Consider the following 17,154-nt stretch of genomic DNA (forward strand, 5'->3'; position numbering starts at 1 on the left):
TATTGAATGCCACAAAGACCGCCTAGTAGCCAAAGGTTTTCACCAACGAAGTCGTTTGGACTATACTGAAATCTTTAGTCCGGTTGTTTACCCGGCTACTGTTCGTCTCATTTTATGTCTTGTAGTAAGTCAAGCATGGTCTCTTCGACAATTAGACATCAACGATGCTTTCTTCAAGGCACTCTCACCAATGTTTACATGACCCAACCGCCTGGATACCTTGATGCCTAACATCCAAACTATGTATGTAAATTACACAAAGCCCTATGTGGTCTTAAACAAGCACCACAAACATAGTACAGAGAACTACGTTATTTCCTTCTTACCTCCGATTTTAAAAATTATGTGGCCGACTTCTCCCTATTCATTCCTCGCACCAAAACCACCACTACTTACCTTCTTGTCAATGGAGATGATATCATCATCACAAGCAACCCCAATACCTTCATGTCTATGTAGATGATATCATCATCACCACAATCCAATATTTGAGAAAAATTTGAACTCGTTTTGAAAAAAACGAAGGCTAAAATTTATATTTAAACAACCCAAAATATTTAAATTTCAATTACATCTTCTCCTTATATACTCATAAAATTGTGAACTTTTTTCTTTCTTTCTATCAATGTAGAATAGTGAACTTAGCACCACAATCCAAGAATTGGTAAATTCTCAAACCTTATTATGCCACATCATTTACCTTTGGTTGTTCCTTTAATATTTTTGATCAATTGAGAACTTATTGAACTCATTTTGAAATAACGGAGGTTAAAATTCATATTTAACCAACCCAAAGTCCACAGAGAACTTGTAATTATATTTCGATTTAGCAACATGTCATCTCTGATCAACAACAAGCGAGGGTGCAACAGTGGTGGTTGGACGAGTAAAGGGTCGGGGGGATGTGAGGAGCACCAACAATGATATGTTTAGTGAGGGAAAGGAGCAGTAAGGCGTCAATAACATTAGGGGTTAGGGGTTGTATAATTGATCAGAGTTTAAATAAAAAAGACATTCTAAATGGCCAAAAATTATGTCGCCAACTTATTATATAACAATAAACAAGTAACAAAAGACACGGTAAATGGCTAAAAATTAGGTCGTCAGTTTAATATTCTAATAATAAACGAATAGCAAAATATGACAAATTGAACAAACACTTCATGCTTTCAACCAATTAAGTCACAAATAAACGTCCCTTCGTTTTTGGTTTGTCATGTCTCACAAAGATAACTTGTATTCTGAAGGCGGATAAGTTTAAAAAAACCCAACCAACTTTTTTCATTTTGAATGGTTTAGTTCCTAAATTTTTTTTAATGAAAAACCATTAAACTTGCTCATTTTGAATGATTAAGTTCCTAAACTATATTTTGAATGAAAAAACAATTAAACTTTTTCATCTTGAATGTTAAGTCCCTAAACAGTTTTTTTAACTAAATAAACCATCGAATTTCCAAAAATTGATCAACTGTATCCTTTTAACCCAAAAGTTACATGTAACCGACTAACAATATTTTAAAGTTAAAAAAAAACATAAATCAATCCTACCGTTTTCAAAACATACACCATTCAAAATCTTCGCACACAACAACATCACTCCCCCTCGCCACTCCTTGACGCCCCATCATTATATGTTTTTTCTACCGTCCACTACCGTTGTTAGCCCTTGCCATCAATATTCATCCTTTTGATCTGTCTGTTCTGTTTCAATTCCCCCTCTTTACAACAATTTAATGGACCATATATCGAAATATAAAAAAAGTGGAGAATCAACAAAACAAAAAACAATAAAAAAGAGTGAGATCGATGGTAGGAGCTAACAACGATGATGAACGATAATAGAGAGCAAACGACGATGAGGAGACAGGGGTTTGAATGACGTAGGGTTAGGAATGGTAAGATTGATTTAAGGTTTTTTTTACTCTAAAACCCTTATAGCCGTTTTCAAATAGCTTTTTGGGTTAAAAAATTTAGGTAACAAATTTTAAAAAAGTTCGATGATTTACTTATTTAAAAAGAAAAATTCATAACCTTAATCATTTAAAATGAGAAAATTTAATATTTTTTTTGTTTAAAAAAAGTTTTAAAAACTAAACTATTCAAAATAAGAAAATGTGATTGTTTTTTAATTCAAAATAAGAAATTTGGTTGAGGTTTTCTGAGATTGAGTATAAGGTGCTGTTTGTTTTTCAAAAAAAAGCACTTAATTGCCTCTTATGTCTGAATCGGTCAGACATTGAGGGATTAAGTGCGTTTGTTTTTTTTTTTAAATTAAGTGCTTAAAACATCTGATTTCATCTGAATTATTTAGAGGTAAAATGCAGTCTGAAAACCTCTTAATCGCGTCGCCTCAAGCTCTCGCCTACCCTCCGCCATGTTCCTCTCCCTCTCCTCCCCGCTCCCCTCCTCCACCACCTCCATTTCTCTCCCTAAACCCCACCTCCACCCGCCACCACTCCGGCACCACCTCCCACCCTTTCTCCACTCTGGTGTCGGTATCGTCGATCGATCACCGTCTCCGGTTCCTAAAGCATCGGATGCACTGCCTCCTCCTTCATCTCCCTCCTAGGGTTTTTCGGCATCGATTTCGTTCAATCCTTCGGAATCGAAGCTTGGGGACTGCCTTGGGGCTGCTTCGATTCGACGGCAGGCGTTGGAGAGGACGACGGGGAGGTCGTTGTTAGGGTTGCCATTGGAAGGATTCGATTACGAGTCAATTTTAGGGCAGTGTTGCGAGATGCCTAATGTTTTTCCATCTCCATCTTCAGAAATCCAAACCATTTATGGGTATTTAAACCAACCAAGCGTAAACAAGGGCTTTCAGTTCCTTAGCAGCTAGGGTTCTTCAATCTTCCYTTTTCCTTYATTGGAAATGGAAAAACATTAGGCATTGGAAACGATCATAATCAAGTTCATGATGTTAACAGTGATTCCACTTCTGATTTCCATTGTGAGCTTGGATCGTTTGAACACCAATTTCGTTTAAATGATTGGATATTTCAGTTAAATTTAATTGAAATGAATTGATTCAGATTTCAGACGTAAAAACAAACAGTCTGACTGATTCAGATTTCAGACTTCAGCACCACCTCTTAAAATTCAAAAGTGAATTCAGACTTCAGACTTCAGCACCTCTTAAAAAACAAACGCCACCTAAATGTTAACAAAAACCAAACAATAAAATTGGAAAAGAAGATATGGGCCGGTCCAGCCCATAAAGAGTAGCTAATGGGCCTTTAAAGTTTAGCCCATTTCACTTTGCATATAATGCTTGCGGTTGCGGGTTGCGGCTCCTCCAGATCTACGCGGGAAACTCAATTTAGCGAATGAGGACGGAGGAAGATAGCGGCGGCGATGACTACCAACTGGAGGAGGAATTCGGTGTATGGAAGAAGAATACTCCATTTTTGTACGATCTCATCATCTCTCACTCCCTTGATTGGCCGTCTCTCACCGTCCAGTGGCTCCCATCACTGCCCTCTTCGTATCAAGACGCCTCTTTTGCTGTTCACAAATTGATTCTAGGTACTCATACCTCCGATGAGAATCCGAACTTCCTCCTCGTCGCAGAAGTCCACTTGCCGGTTAATCCTTCATCTTCTATGAATACAAATATCCAAGACCCCCATATCCCTAAGGTCAGTCTCTGAATTGCTTTTATGCCATTTTTACACGAATCGGCACTGTCATGCGACCTGTTGCTTTTATAGTTCTAAACAAATTTTCGTTCCTTGAGCTGTGAAATAAGTAAATTATTAGTCTGTAGACACATAAATTTGAGAATAAAAACCAATCATTGAAATATTTTGAGAATCGAGAGATTTGTATTTTTATAGACTCAGAAAGACTCTTTTGGCGAAATTACTCTTCTTACTTTTGTGTCTATGCGTGTAAGTACAGTAGGAAATGCTAAATATCACATAGAAATTGGTTGTTGTTACAGGTCGGATAGTTAGCAAATTATGATTTGTTAGAGTGTTCATCCAAGGATGGAGCACCAGTTTTGGTCGGGTAGAAGGCTAACTTACTAACTTGATCTTATATGTTGAACTTGTAAAAACTTCAGCAAAGAATGAAGATGGAAATTAGAAGACCTGGGAATTTAAGTAATGATTATAAATTTCCTTGTTTTTGCTGCTTCTACAGTTCGACATTGTACACACTTTCGTATTTGGATGATGATTGCATTGTTCTTTGTTTTGCTGGTTGCTTGGCTTGTTTTCTGTTCATAGGTACCATGTGATTTTGAATGATGTTTGATATGCCATTATTTTGTCATTACTTGTAGGTAGAGATAATCCAGAAAATACATGTTGATGGGGAGGTGAACCGGGCACGATGTATGCCACAGAATCCGTCTATTATTGCTGCAAAGACTAGTTCTTCTGAAGTGTATCTATTCGACTCCATGAAGCAGCTCTCAAATCATGAAGGAGATTACTGTGAACCTGACATGAGATTGAGGGGTCATGAGAAAGAAGGTTATGGGCTGTCATGGAGCCCTTTTAGAGAAGGGTATCTCTTGAGTGGATCTAATGATTGCAAAATATGCTTGTGGGATGTGTCTGCAATGCCTGTGGATAAAGTTCTTGATGCAAAATACATTTATGAGGTATTTTTAGTATCTTCCTTTACTTATAATAGATATATGGTTTATTACTGTGTTATCTTTCAGCTAAAGAAGTAATTATAAATGTCGGTGCAGGATCATGGGAGTGTGGTTGGAGATGTATCATGGCATCTGAAGAATGATAGTTTATTTGGATCAGTTGGGGATGATTGCAAACTAATGATTTGGGACTTGCGCACAAATAAACATGAACAATCTGTTGTAGTTCATGAGAAAGAGGTTATGTTTTTTTTTAATTGTTGTCTAATAGTCTTTTTCTAGTTCCACTTTGTGTTGGTAAATTATAACCATTTTGCAAATGAACTGTATATATGGCCTGAATCTGTGACTTTCTTATCACAAAGAGTAATCTTACAGAAGAAAGAACAAGCGGGATCTAGATACAGCATCTTCATATTCGGTTACTAATATTGTCTCTTTTCTTGTGTTCCAGGTGAATTATTTATCTTTCAATCCACACAACGAGTGGGTTTTGGCTACAGCATCTTCAGATACCACAGTTGGTCTATTTGACATGAGAAAATTAACATCACCTCTGCATGTTTTGAGTAGTCACACGTATGCATCTTAATCTTAATTCATTTTGGCTTTCTTGGTTACATTTAAAGAAAAAAGAAATGAGAAGAAGATAAGTCAACTGTGGTTTTGACAGGGAGGAGGTGTTTCAAGTAGAGTGGAACCCAAAGCATGAAACTGTGATAGCGTCGTCTGGAGATGACAGAAGGTTGATGGTTTGGGACCTAAACAGGTATTAAAAGAAGTGAATTAGATTATTTTGGATGATAACAATTTAGCATCTAAATATGGTTGGTGTTTATATCTGACACAGGATCGGAGATGAGCAACTGGAAGGAGAAACTGAAGATGGACCTCCAGAACTGTTGTTCTCTCATGGTGGTCATAAAGCAAAGATATCAGACTTTTCATGGAACGAGAACGAACCATGGGTGATATCTAGTGTGGCTGAAGACAATGCTCTGCAAGTATGGCAAATGGCTGAAACTATCTATAATGAAGACGATGACATTTAAACAGCTGAAAATGCTTCTCCGTTAGGAACCATGTATGAGGCTATTAATGTTGTATCATAATCAAACATGTGTTCGGTTTCTATGCTTCTGCTTGCATATGCATGTGTTTTTTTGGATGATTGACTTGCAGCAACTACTACTTATAGAGATAAAGCTGCCTTCAAAGGCCCGTGCGGTCCAACAAGCAGAAAAGTCCGGTCCTTTTGCTCGTAACCGGCCTTTTCTGTTTGAGTTATGATACATATCTGCATGGAACACATGAGGTTCAAAAAGACTCGTCCGCTAAACAACCAAACTAATAAGTATATCCCATCTGGATGTGATAGAACGAATCTACCATAAACATCCTTGGATTGTGAAAGAAAAGGATTCCAATCGTAAACGTTTTCTTTATTGGAAGAAGATGGGTGGCTATCAAAATCAAAGCATCGACTACATTGTCATTGTGATGCCATTCTCAAATCAAATCACTAGAAAATTCATCCTCAAGTTTACATCCCAGTATTGATATATTATTGGGTTGTATGTATCCTCTCCCTTGAACTGTACATCATCACTATTTACAGAAACTTGAAGGAAAAAGAGATGGAAAGCTAATCTAAGCTTGAAGTTCGACTCCACCTTCCCCTCAAGTATCCTTCTAAGGAAAGTCGAGCATGTTGGTTTATATCCACACTACCAAACGATGTCAGCTTCTCCTCAACATCAAGAAACGCCAGACTCATATGAGACTCTGCGTTCGATTCTGGATAAACTTCATCGTCGTCGTCATCATCATCCTCATCCTCCTCCTTATTATCATCCAAACCATTTTCAGTTGCCAAATCATGCTCCCCTCGTAAGATTCTTAAAACCTGAAGACACATTGTCGGTTCGGTCGGTCAGTCATGAAATTTCTAGAAGCTGTGAAAACCAGATGTTCTAGAATTACCAACCTGGGCCATGGTAGGACGTTTTCTAGCTGAACGTGTCAAACAAAGCATTGCTGCCAGACCCATTCTAACTATTTCATCTTTGTCAACTTCTTTGTCCAAATCCACATCCATTATGCTCGCTAGATCACCCTTTTCTAGCTTCGGTTTTGCCTATATATACAACTCCATATCATTAAAAACAAAATCTTGATTTACAAGATTGATTTCAAGAAAGATTCATTCTTACCCACATCACCAAACTATCTTCGCCTTTAATGGGATCTGTACTGATTGGTCTTTTTCTTGTCAAGAGTTCCAGGAGAACCACGCCGAAAGAGTAGACATCAATTTTTTCACTAACTTTCCCGTACATAAAGTACTCCGGAGCAAGATAGCCAAATGTTCCAACTACATCGCTGTGACTCAGGAACGGCAAAGTTGAGGGTCCCCATATTGCAAGCCCAAAATCCGATAGCTGCAAACAAGATTTCAAGAAACGAAATTACGGGTCGGATTCCAGAAAGCATTACTAGGTCGTGTGGTAAAACCTAGGCACAAACCTGTGGTTCGAATTCGTCCGACAGAAGAATGTTGGATGACTTGATATCACGATGAATTACTGGCCTAGGACATTCCTTATGCAAATAGTTTAAAGCTTCAGCAACTCCGGTAGCTACATTCAATCTTACTTCCCATGACAAAACTGATTTATCCTTCGTTAAACCTGAATACAGAAAATAAACAGCAAAAAACTACAAGTTTTAGATTCAATTTATGAAGAACAGTAGTGTTTCTCTTTTTCAAGGAGACTTGCCATGAATATTGTCTTCTAGATTTCCTCTAGGCACTAGATCGTAAACAGAAATCAAGTTATCGTCCTCCACGCATATCCCTAAAAGAGGTGTGATGTTCTTGTGATCTAGTGAAGTCATAATGTCGATTTCTAGGATGTAATCTTTCCATGCTTCTCTTGATGACTTCCTGATCTTGACGGCCACCATTTTTCCATCAGGAAGTACCCCTTTATATACACGATGACAACCACCTTTGCCAATCAGATTCTCTGCCAAGAAGATGAGGTTTTAGAAAATATCAAAATCATTCCGAGATCAGTTTTTTTGGTTTCTTGGAATATGCACTCAGAATCAAGAAACTCAGTAGCAATACGTAACAAAAAAGGTTCAACTTTTAGAAGATGCAACAAAAAAAAAACCCGACTTCAGAATGTGTAAATACCTGTTGCAAAGTGAGAAGTTGAGGCTCTCAGTAGATCAAACCCAATCCATTGGCAGCGAGACGGGTTAGTTTTGAGTAAAAGATTCAATATTTCAGGCAACTCGTGGCTCTTAGGTGTGTTACTCTCATTGCTTGTGTTTGTGAATATGCTGTATTCAGATCTATAGTCGGATCCCGAGCTCTTTGGGCTAATTTCGCTACTAGATGAAGGGGTTGTAGGAGTTCCGGGTGAGGACCTGTTTGGCAGGTTCATTACCCACTTGACTACCGACATTTTTCTAGCTTCCATTGCTGATGGGGTTAACGCACTATTTGCTCGGAGTAGAGGCCAGCCTGGTCTTTGATGTGCAAAGTCCTCCAATACCACAGAAACTGAGCTCAGTGCCTTCTTTCGCATTTCAAAAGGGCTTAAATCTTCGTCTTTGAAACTTTGAACCCCTTCAGAACTGTGTCTCCCCATATCGGATGCCTCAGACTCACAAAACTCCGAGCGGGTGTCTTTCAAATGTGAGTTCCCAATTAAGTAGAAACTTGGCCTTGGATCTCTCATTGAACCTTTTAAAGGAAACTAGATATTGAGATCTGGTATTTAATGCCACATATAATCTAGAGATGCCATAAAATGGATAAAATAATACCAACGTAACATATGAATGGTAACATGGGGATGGCCATAGATTTGGGTCACAAGTGAAAAGAAACATGATGTACACAAAGACTTCCGTCTTTTCAGTAATTGAGCCCTACATCAGATGAGCAAACCCCATCAACGCAACTGGGTACTCGGGATTTCTCTATCCTTGTTTACCAATCTACATCAGAGTCCTTAAAAGATCACATTTTCACATGATATTTGCTTTAGGGTTAAGCACATGAGTTTTTATTCTCTACTGGTTATCATCATTCATTGAAAACTTTTGTGTGTAATTATTGTGTCTTTTTCTTGCACACCATCCCCAACCCCACAAAAGTTGCAACATTAGAATCATCAGATTGTAACATGAACCAAACCACATGCCTAACATGATTGCATTTAATTCTTAAGTGATGTACCTGAAAGTTGGCCATTAGAAAACCTCTTGAAAACGACTTTCCCATTGTGGAGAGCCAACACTTCAGTAGCTAAAGGTAGTTTCTTCGCACAGTATTTAGCAATCGAGAGCCAACCCCTGTACAAAAGTTAAACTCAAATCTGGATCTTTTTCTTTGAATTTCAAATGGAAAGACTTGTTATCTTGAAACAGAATTAGTGTTTTGTTTAAAAGGTTGGAAAAGGTGGTCAAAGATCCACATACCCAAAAGCCTTGATCTTGCTAACCCCAACAATGACAGCTGCTGCAGAATAAAACTTGGCTTCTCTAACCAAAACTTTCCTTACTGAATTCCCTCTCAAAACCTGCCCTGTGATGTCCACCTGAAACCCACCCCATGTTCAAGAATTCAATCTTTTTTCCATCCCCAATTCAATTAAAACCGAACCAATGCACCAAACCCTCTGGGTTTAAAAACTTCAATCTTTTGTATCTTTATGACCTTTGAAGGTGATATGAACAAGACCATCTTGGTGCACCAATTTGACACACATCACGTGGTCAGAAATGAGTGATCTTTAATGGTTGAAAGAAATCTTGGAAAACAATACCTGTTTGTGATCACAAAGGCCTTCATAATCAGCCAAATAATCATCCAACAAAGTCTTGTACTTTGATACAGAATCTGAAAAACATTGGAATTGAATATTCTAAAGTTGATTAGACGTAATTTTATAAACATTCGATACGTACCCATTAACAAGAATCGCCATCAATTTCAAGAAAAGGAAACCCAGACCTGAATTTCGACAAACGTTAATGGCGATTACACGATCCCCTGCATCTGCAACTTTGACGATAGCCCAATCAAGAAGCTCTCTTCCGCATTCATCAAATCGAATTCCCACCAAAACATTCTTCGTTTCAACACCTTGATGATTATGATTGTGATCCACAGCCTCAAGTGTCATTGTGTTTCTTTTTCTTCTTTTGTTTAATTTCCTGTTTTTTTTTTCTCAATCAAAACTCTGCAAATTCTTCAACATTTTCTAATTCTGTCACTAAATTTGCAGAGCCGCTGGCAAAACAGCCACTAAAAACAACCAGAAGAACAAATACAGCCTCCCTATAGAATAGAAGCTTTTATCTGCAAATTGGAATTAAAAGAAAAAGGGATTATAAAGATCACAAAATCCGTGGGATTTTGCTAAATTACAAAAAGTAATAAAATATTGTCAAAGAAACCCCACCTGTAAAAATTCAAAAATCAAAGAAAAAACCTACCCACAAAAGGAGAAATCAAATAAAGAATGTGGAATGGGAAAACAACAAAAAGAGCAGACAAGAAAACGCACCCAAAATCATGAACGATTTGTGATGCAACTCCATCTTTAATCGAAATTTGATGAAGTTGCCCCCAAAACCAGTCGAACCCACCTACTCCAACTATCAAAAATATTTATTAAAAAACGAAATCTCGATTAGGTTTGTTTATTATAAATTTGATCCAAAAAATTGGTCAAATCAAATGGGTTTTCTGATTAAAAAACAGAGCGCTCGAAAAGGAGAGGTGTCTCAGAATTGAAGAAAGCGTCGGCGGACGTGAAAGATTTCCCGCGAAAAATGGTGGGATCGATTAAATTTTTTCACCAGTTTCAGGATGACATTAAATTTGAGAGGTGTCGGAGAAATTTAATTTTTACTTATCAAGATTGACGTGTACATGAAGAAAAGAGTAAAAGAAATTTATTTTTTATTTTTTATTTTTTATTTTTTCATGGAAGATTGAAAGACGACAGTGACCGGAAACCACCATATTCGTCCGTTAAAATTTTAACCACCATAATTGACTTCCACCGGCGACTCCCTTTCCAAGATTCTGAATTTTCTTTTTAATATAAAAAGATGATAATTGTTCCTTTCTTGCTTTCCTATTCACTCCTTTTTTGATATAAAATGGTATAATAAAATAACCGAAAATTACATTCTTGGTCCCTGTACTTCATTGGTTTTAACCGTCTGAGTTCCTAACATGAAATATCTAGGATTGCATTTTATAACGTGTTGGGTTCCTAAACGTAACTCCATTCGATTTCTCTCCGTTAAACTACTCATGTGCAAGGCACACGATGGGTATTTTGGTTATTTTAGAGTTTCATCACTTTTAAACCCTTTAAACCAATCAGACGAAAACACAAAAACTCTATCGCCTTATTCCTTGAAACCCATCAATGGCTCCCCGGACATATGCATTTGCGGCTCAATAGCAATCATACGTACACCATGGACTTCCAAAAGTCCAGGACACCGATTCTACACTTGCTCAAACATGGTTAGCATTTTGACCGGTTATTTTTATTAGTGGTTTTTGCCCTAATTTTTACTTTTTGGGTATGAACGAAGATGTGGATGGTTTGACGCACCAATATGTTCTCGATCAATGGAAATTATACCAGGGTTATTAAGCTCGGACATTGAAGCAAAAACTACAGATCTTGAACATCAAGTTCTTAGATGGAAGTTTCTATTGTGTAACACCTGGGTCTCTTAAATTATACCAAGGTTATTAAGCTCCTTTGATTGTCTCCATCTTCATCATTCCATTCTAGTAGCAATTGTTTTTGTTTTTCAAGTCTTCCTTTTTCCTCCCATTTAATTCATGTGGTACTTCATCTGGGAGCTGCTCTATAACCACGTTACTTACATCAGTACTAAGGTCATAAGTATTTAACCTACTCATCCAATGTTCTATGTATATCTGAATAGTTTGCAATGAGGCACAAATTTTAACATCTCTAGAACATCCATGTCACTACCCAAAGCATGAAGGCCACCGTCCAAGTCTTTTCAGTAACTAAGAAATGATAATAAGCAGGTCTTGGAGTTTTATACCCTATTTCAGACACCATCTCATCGAAAAGGCGTATGTATTAACCAACTCAATGAAATGATTTTTACCTCTTAGATACTGCCTACCAGAGAAATTTGTGAATCTCCCTCCATGGTGTATCTTCAAAGCTACAAATGTTGGATATGACTCTATAATTCCAAAAACACTCATCGACATCATTTGAAATTTAAAACAACAATCAAAATCATTACTTGGTAAGGAACTTAACATAGACATCATGGTATTCCATTTCATCATAGTTGTTTCGAACTTGTCACAGTGTCCAAGAACCCTAAAGAAACCAACATTAATGTCATCGTAATTGAGGGAAGGGGTAGAATAAAATAAGGGATTTTTTTTCTCTTACAATTGTTAGATCGAAGGAGGGTTTCATGGGTGAAGACGAGGGAAAAAGAAAGAGGACGATGAGTTTTTTTTTTTATTTGAAGTATGATGAGTTTAAAGGGTTAAAAGTGATAAAAAAAAACTTTAAAATGACCAAAATACCCATCCGTCTGCCTTGTACATGGGCACTTTAACAAAGAGAAAGTACTCGGGACCCAACACATTATAAATTGGAAACCATGAGAATGCAATCCATATATATTTCATTTTAGGGACCAAGACTATTAAAACCCATAAACCAAGAATGTAATTTACTCATAATATAATAAATCTTATTATGTTTTTGTATCATAAATATTTAATACAAAAATTTACTTATATATAATTATTTACAAGATGTTGGTATATGCATCAGTTTTATTTTATGTTAAAATCAAATCAAATTATACATTGAAAATATAAAGTAAGTATTGATATTAATGTATGTGATAAGAAAATTAATTGACATAAACATTTAACAATATATAAGAGTTTATTTAACATACCCCTTATTTATAATCAATTTTACAGATACATTATTCATAATTGTTAACCAGAATGAATGAAAGTCTCCTTCAATTCTACCAATTGCTTTTTTCACAAGTTGAGCTTCAAGACAAACATGCCTACGTTAGGCTTTGGCCGTATTGAATACTTACGTGACAAATCTTTCTATCCGACGACTACTTTTGACAATATTTATATGCAATTTTATTACAATGGAAGTTGCCAATTATCTATTCATCCAACACCTTTTGACTTGTAGGAATATGTATTCAAAACGTGACATAGTTATCGTAGACAATTGACATTAGAATGGAAAATGACATATATACGATAGGGTTAGAGCGCCTATATCCTCTTCATCTCTATCTTTAATTGTTTGACCCTTTTACTTTATTATTAAAAACAAATAAATCAATTGTTACGTCTATTAGTAGTTTTATATAATTTGACTTGATCAAATTTGGTAGAATATTTTATCAATCTTAAAAACCACCTAACTTTAACTTTAAAAGAATATACGTTTTGAAAAGACATTTAGGGACCGTTTATCAAACACTTACCCTGGTAAGCATTTAATTTACCAAGCCATGCTACCTCACCGGATGAATACGGTAAAGACCAAAAATTTTACCCGGTAAGAGCGAGACAAGGACCATGAATCTTACCTGGTAAGTGAGAACGACGACTCTTACCATGGTAAGCGCTTACCGGGTAAATTGTTGCATACGATGTTGTTTTTGTGGACTAAAATCTTACCCTATACGTAAATAATATTGTTAAATTCTACCGGTAATCACTTATCGGGTAAGTGTTTGGTAAACAATCCCTTACTTTATAAAGTTAGCATGTTAAGGATTCAACCATCCAAGTGTAAAAGTATATTATAGTATTTTTTTTAAGTTAATAGAATATGAATACATTACAAGTAGTTATCGCAAAGTTAGGGGACCTAAAGAGAGTATTAAGCAAAAGCAAACACTTACTTTTATCTTAAAAATTAATAGACAACATGATACAATATATAATTGTTAACCAAATTGAAAATCGGGTATTGTGTCACGTCCAACTAGGCATGGCGATGGAGCGGGTTTTATAATCCCCGGCCCTAGCTCCAGTTCCTGGCGGGTATGGGGATTAACTTTCCATCTTCAATCAAACCCCATGAAAAATATCCGTTAGTTTGAGTTTACCGGTGATCCCCGATCCCGGGACCCGTTTTAACGGCAAATCCCCGTCTTCGTTCGGATGAGGTGAACCGAGTTCCCCATCGAGTCGAGACAAATCACCGTCGCTACGTGGAAGGATACATAATGCATTTGTGGGGGTCGGACATTATAAAGATGAAAAGGAATTGAAGGCGTATTGGTAGGCTATAATGAAATGACAAAGTGATGTCGTTTTCATCATCTTCATTCCAATTTAAAGAAAATTAACATGTGATTAAATGGCCACACCTCTATTATTGTACCTTCTCCCTTTAACTTTATGATTTTTGTATTTGTCCCTTTTTTTTTTTTTTTTTCCATTTTATGTCCATAGTCTACACATTCATAATCATAGCCATTAAGCCATAGGTAGGACGGATGCATATTTCTTCGTGATCCATGGTTTATAAAAAAGCAACCCTGAATATATATATTGAGAAATGTGTCTAAAACTATTGAATTACTTCAAAACAAATGTAGGATTAGACTAAGGTTTAGATACCAAGAGCCTGTTTCTTTTAACAAGTAACGGATAAATGAATTAAACAGTTATATATTCATACATGTTTTCGTCTAACATTTTATTTCCTTGTTTGAATAAATTTTGGCGGTTCATTGATACTCATCCGTCTTGTACATTTAGATATTCATGGTAAGCATTAAGTTTATAATATTCATCCAGAAACTTTTAACGTGAATAGATAAATAATTAGATTTATGTCGATATGCATTATATAGAGAGAGAGAGGTTGTCCCTTGAATAAGGTCCATGATTCACATCCGACCCCATCGGCTCAATATCATTCTTAGGAGTAGTCACCCTCATATTACCTAAAGATTGACACCGAACTTACCTAGTTGTCGCTGATGGTTTTGTTTGCTCCGATAAAGCTAGAAAATATGAGAATATTGAGGATGTTCGTCATTGAACCAGTCTTACGGCAAAAAAATGAACTTCAAGATAAAGAACTTAATAGGAGTTTAAAAGAGCTTGTAGAAGATCAAGAGTTTTTTTTAGAAGTATACATTTTTCTTCCTTTGATTCATTAATAATCGATATCATTGTCGATAGGATCCCATCGACTTCCCTTCAGTAATAGCTGATGAGGCTTTTAGATCTAAGATGATATAAGAAGATCAAGTTGATTTATTAATTTTGACAACATCCTTTAATTTTTTAGTAGTCAATTTGGTATTAGTGTGCTCTAATTGTGGCCTTTTCGACCGTATATCTTCTCAAATATCTTATATAGAGGTGACCATCTGTGATTTTGGGTCGAACTCGAACCCAACCTAATTTCTTGTCAAACGAGTTTAATATAGCAAAGCCAAACACATTTTTATGAGCTATAACTTGTTTGTATCTGCTCTATAAACGATTGACGATTTCCTACGAAGCAGCAGACACAAAAAATCGTTTACCTTTGAAGAAAAATAAAACATAGCATACATACTAGCTAGAAACATTTTATTTTTGTATTTTAATATAAATTATTTTTTAAAATAAACAATATTATAAAAAAAACAATAAACAATAATTTAATATTTAATAATTTTAAGCTAAAATATAATATTTTAATATAAATTATGTATTTTAATCAAATAATTTATATTATTGTTTATTTTATATAAATATGATATTATTTGGTTTTTATACGTAATTTAATGATATATATAAAAAACTATACAACAGAAATAATTAATAAATGGATTTTTATTTTTCACATATTAAAAACTTTAAATTAATAAAAAATTGAAGATGGATGGCCAACCTATGACTCAAAGTTTGATTTTCTCAAGTATAATAATAGGGTAAGGTATAGAAATAAGAATAATACGTTACTTATATATGTCTTATGTCATGTCGTCATTTATATATGTATTTTAATAAATACATGTAAAAGCAAAAGATTCTTTATACCAACAAACATTTTACGTGAATATTAAATGTTCATAAATTATTCGAAAATATAATTTAATCGAATTTTCTAACCGTTCCAGTAGTTGTATGAAACTCGACAGCTCATTAAGTTAAACGAGTTTTATTTTGTGTTCTAGATCGACTCGAATTCGAGAATTATTATGCTCGAAATCGAGTAGCTCGTTAAAAGCTCGAATCATTCACACTCGTACACTCATCGGTTGAGAGGTCTTCCACAATCGATATGTTTAAAGTAGGAGGTAATTTGGGTTGTAAATAGGGCAAAAATCGAATGTAATAGAAGTGGTATGTTTTATGATGAGAACAGAGAATCAATCTTCAAATATTCGTATAAAATCGGTCTTAAATCCGTTCAAGGTGTTTCTTAATGGGTTGTAAAGATAAAAGGGTCGTCTAAATATTTTATTTAGAGTGATTAATATTGATTTGATGATCATACATTGTTTATCTAGGTAGCAAGATGAATATGCAAATCAGGTGAAAACTATATATAACTTAATATAAAATTGGTTACACGTCAATAACATACATAGTTTACATTATTGATTTACGTTGCTTGCATTTAAATGGGTGTCGTGGAAAAGGCATGATTTGAATGGTTATTTATGGTTTATACAAAGTAATTTGACGATGAAATGAGCATGCTAAAACGTTTTGAAGAACTATACGAAATGCACTTTGATGTATTGATATTGGATGTTTTTTTTACCTTGTTATTGATTTGAACTATTGAGAAACATACTTTGTATAATTGAGACATTTGAGCTATTGGTGTGCTCTGATGGTGATGTATTAGATCCGAATTTGACGATTTAAGGTCACACCTTGGTTGCATTTGTATTGGGGCCGCTTCCTTTATGGTTGATGGGTTACTCCCATTGGTGGTTGTATTGGAGTATCGTGCACGCTTGCACGGAAAAGTACTAGATACGCGGCTAATAGGCATAGTGTATGTAGGACACAACATGCACATGGTGATTATGGCGAACTTAGCCTAATGGATAAGTGGACTGCTGGGTAGTATTTCTTCAATAATTTCGGTTATGTTGTGGGCCTCCCCTACATGGTACGACGGTTGTTACCTCATTTTTAAATTTATAACCACATCTTTTATTGGTTTTGATTAACGAAATGTATGGTTTGCATGATACTAATGTTTACAAAACATGCATTTTTTTTGATATTTGGACCAATTTGATTTTTTTATGTAATGTTTATTATATAAACTCTTAAATTCATCGGGGGCATAATCTTGATTTGATTTCTTTGTCGACGTGTGTACCAAGATCAGGATCAAATGGTACTAATGATGGTCGCAATGAAGGTAACCATAATAGGTAATACTATTGGTAATACTTGGGTCTGAAGATTAGTTCAAGATAGT

The 17,154-nt window shown here is 35.6% G+C and overlaps 2 protein-coding genes across 2 annotated transcripts; one reads left to right on the top strand and one right to left on the bottom strand.

Annotated features, from left to right (window-relative positions):
- Positions 1 to 3,299: 3,299 nt before the first annotated feature.
- Positions 3,300 to 5,777, top strand: LOC112522893 (WD-40 repeat-containing protein MSI2-like). The gene is made up of 6 exons (XM_025132221.1): positions 3,300 to 3,638; positions 4,289 to 4,612; positions 4,706 to 4,849; positions 5,064 to 5,188; positions 5,283 to 5,378; positions 5,460 to 5,777. The coding sequence occupies exons 1-6, from the start codon at positions 3,327 to 3,329 to the stop codon at positions 5,659 to 5,661; spliced, it is 1,203 nt and encodes a 400-aa protein (XP_024987989.1). The 5' UTR covers positions 3,300 to 3,326; the 3' UTR covers positions 5,662 to 5,777.
- A 257-nt stretch (positions 5,778 to 6,034) lies between these two features.
- On the bottom strand, positions 6,035 to 9,987 carry LOC112522413 (putative proline-rich receptor-like protein kinase PERK11). The gene is made up of 10 exons (XM_025131511.1): positions 9,642 to 9,987; positions 9,454 to 9,527; positions 9,107 to 9,225; positions 8,865 to 8,980; positions 7,812 to 8,366; positions 7,390 to 7,638; positions 7,136 to 7,299; positions 6,823 to 7,050; positions 6,597 to 6,746; positions 6,035 to 6,515 (listed from the first exon to the last, which is right to left on the bottom strand). Exons 1-10 carry the CDS (start codon positions 9,811 to 9,813, stop codon positions 6,255 to 6,257), a joined length of 2,088 nt encoding a protein of 695 aa, XP_024987279.1. The 5' UTR covers positions 9,814 to 9,987; the 3' UTR covers positions 6,035 to 6,254.
- Positions 9,988 to 17,154: the final 7,167 nt, after the last annotated feature.

The sequence above is a fragment of the Cynara cardunculus genome (genome assembly GCF_001531365.2).
Source record: "Cynara cardunculus var. scolymus isolate 2C chromosome LG 12, CcrdV1, whole genome shotgun sequence".
In the NCBI taxonomy this organism is placed as follows: Eukaryota; Viridiplantae; Streptophyta; class Magnoliopsida; order Asterales; family Asteraceae; genus Cynara; species Cynara cardunculus.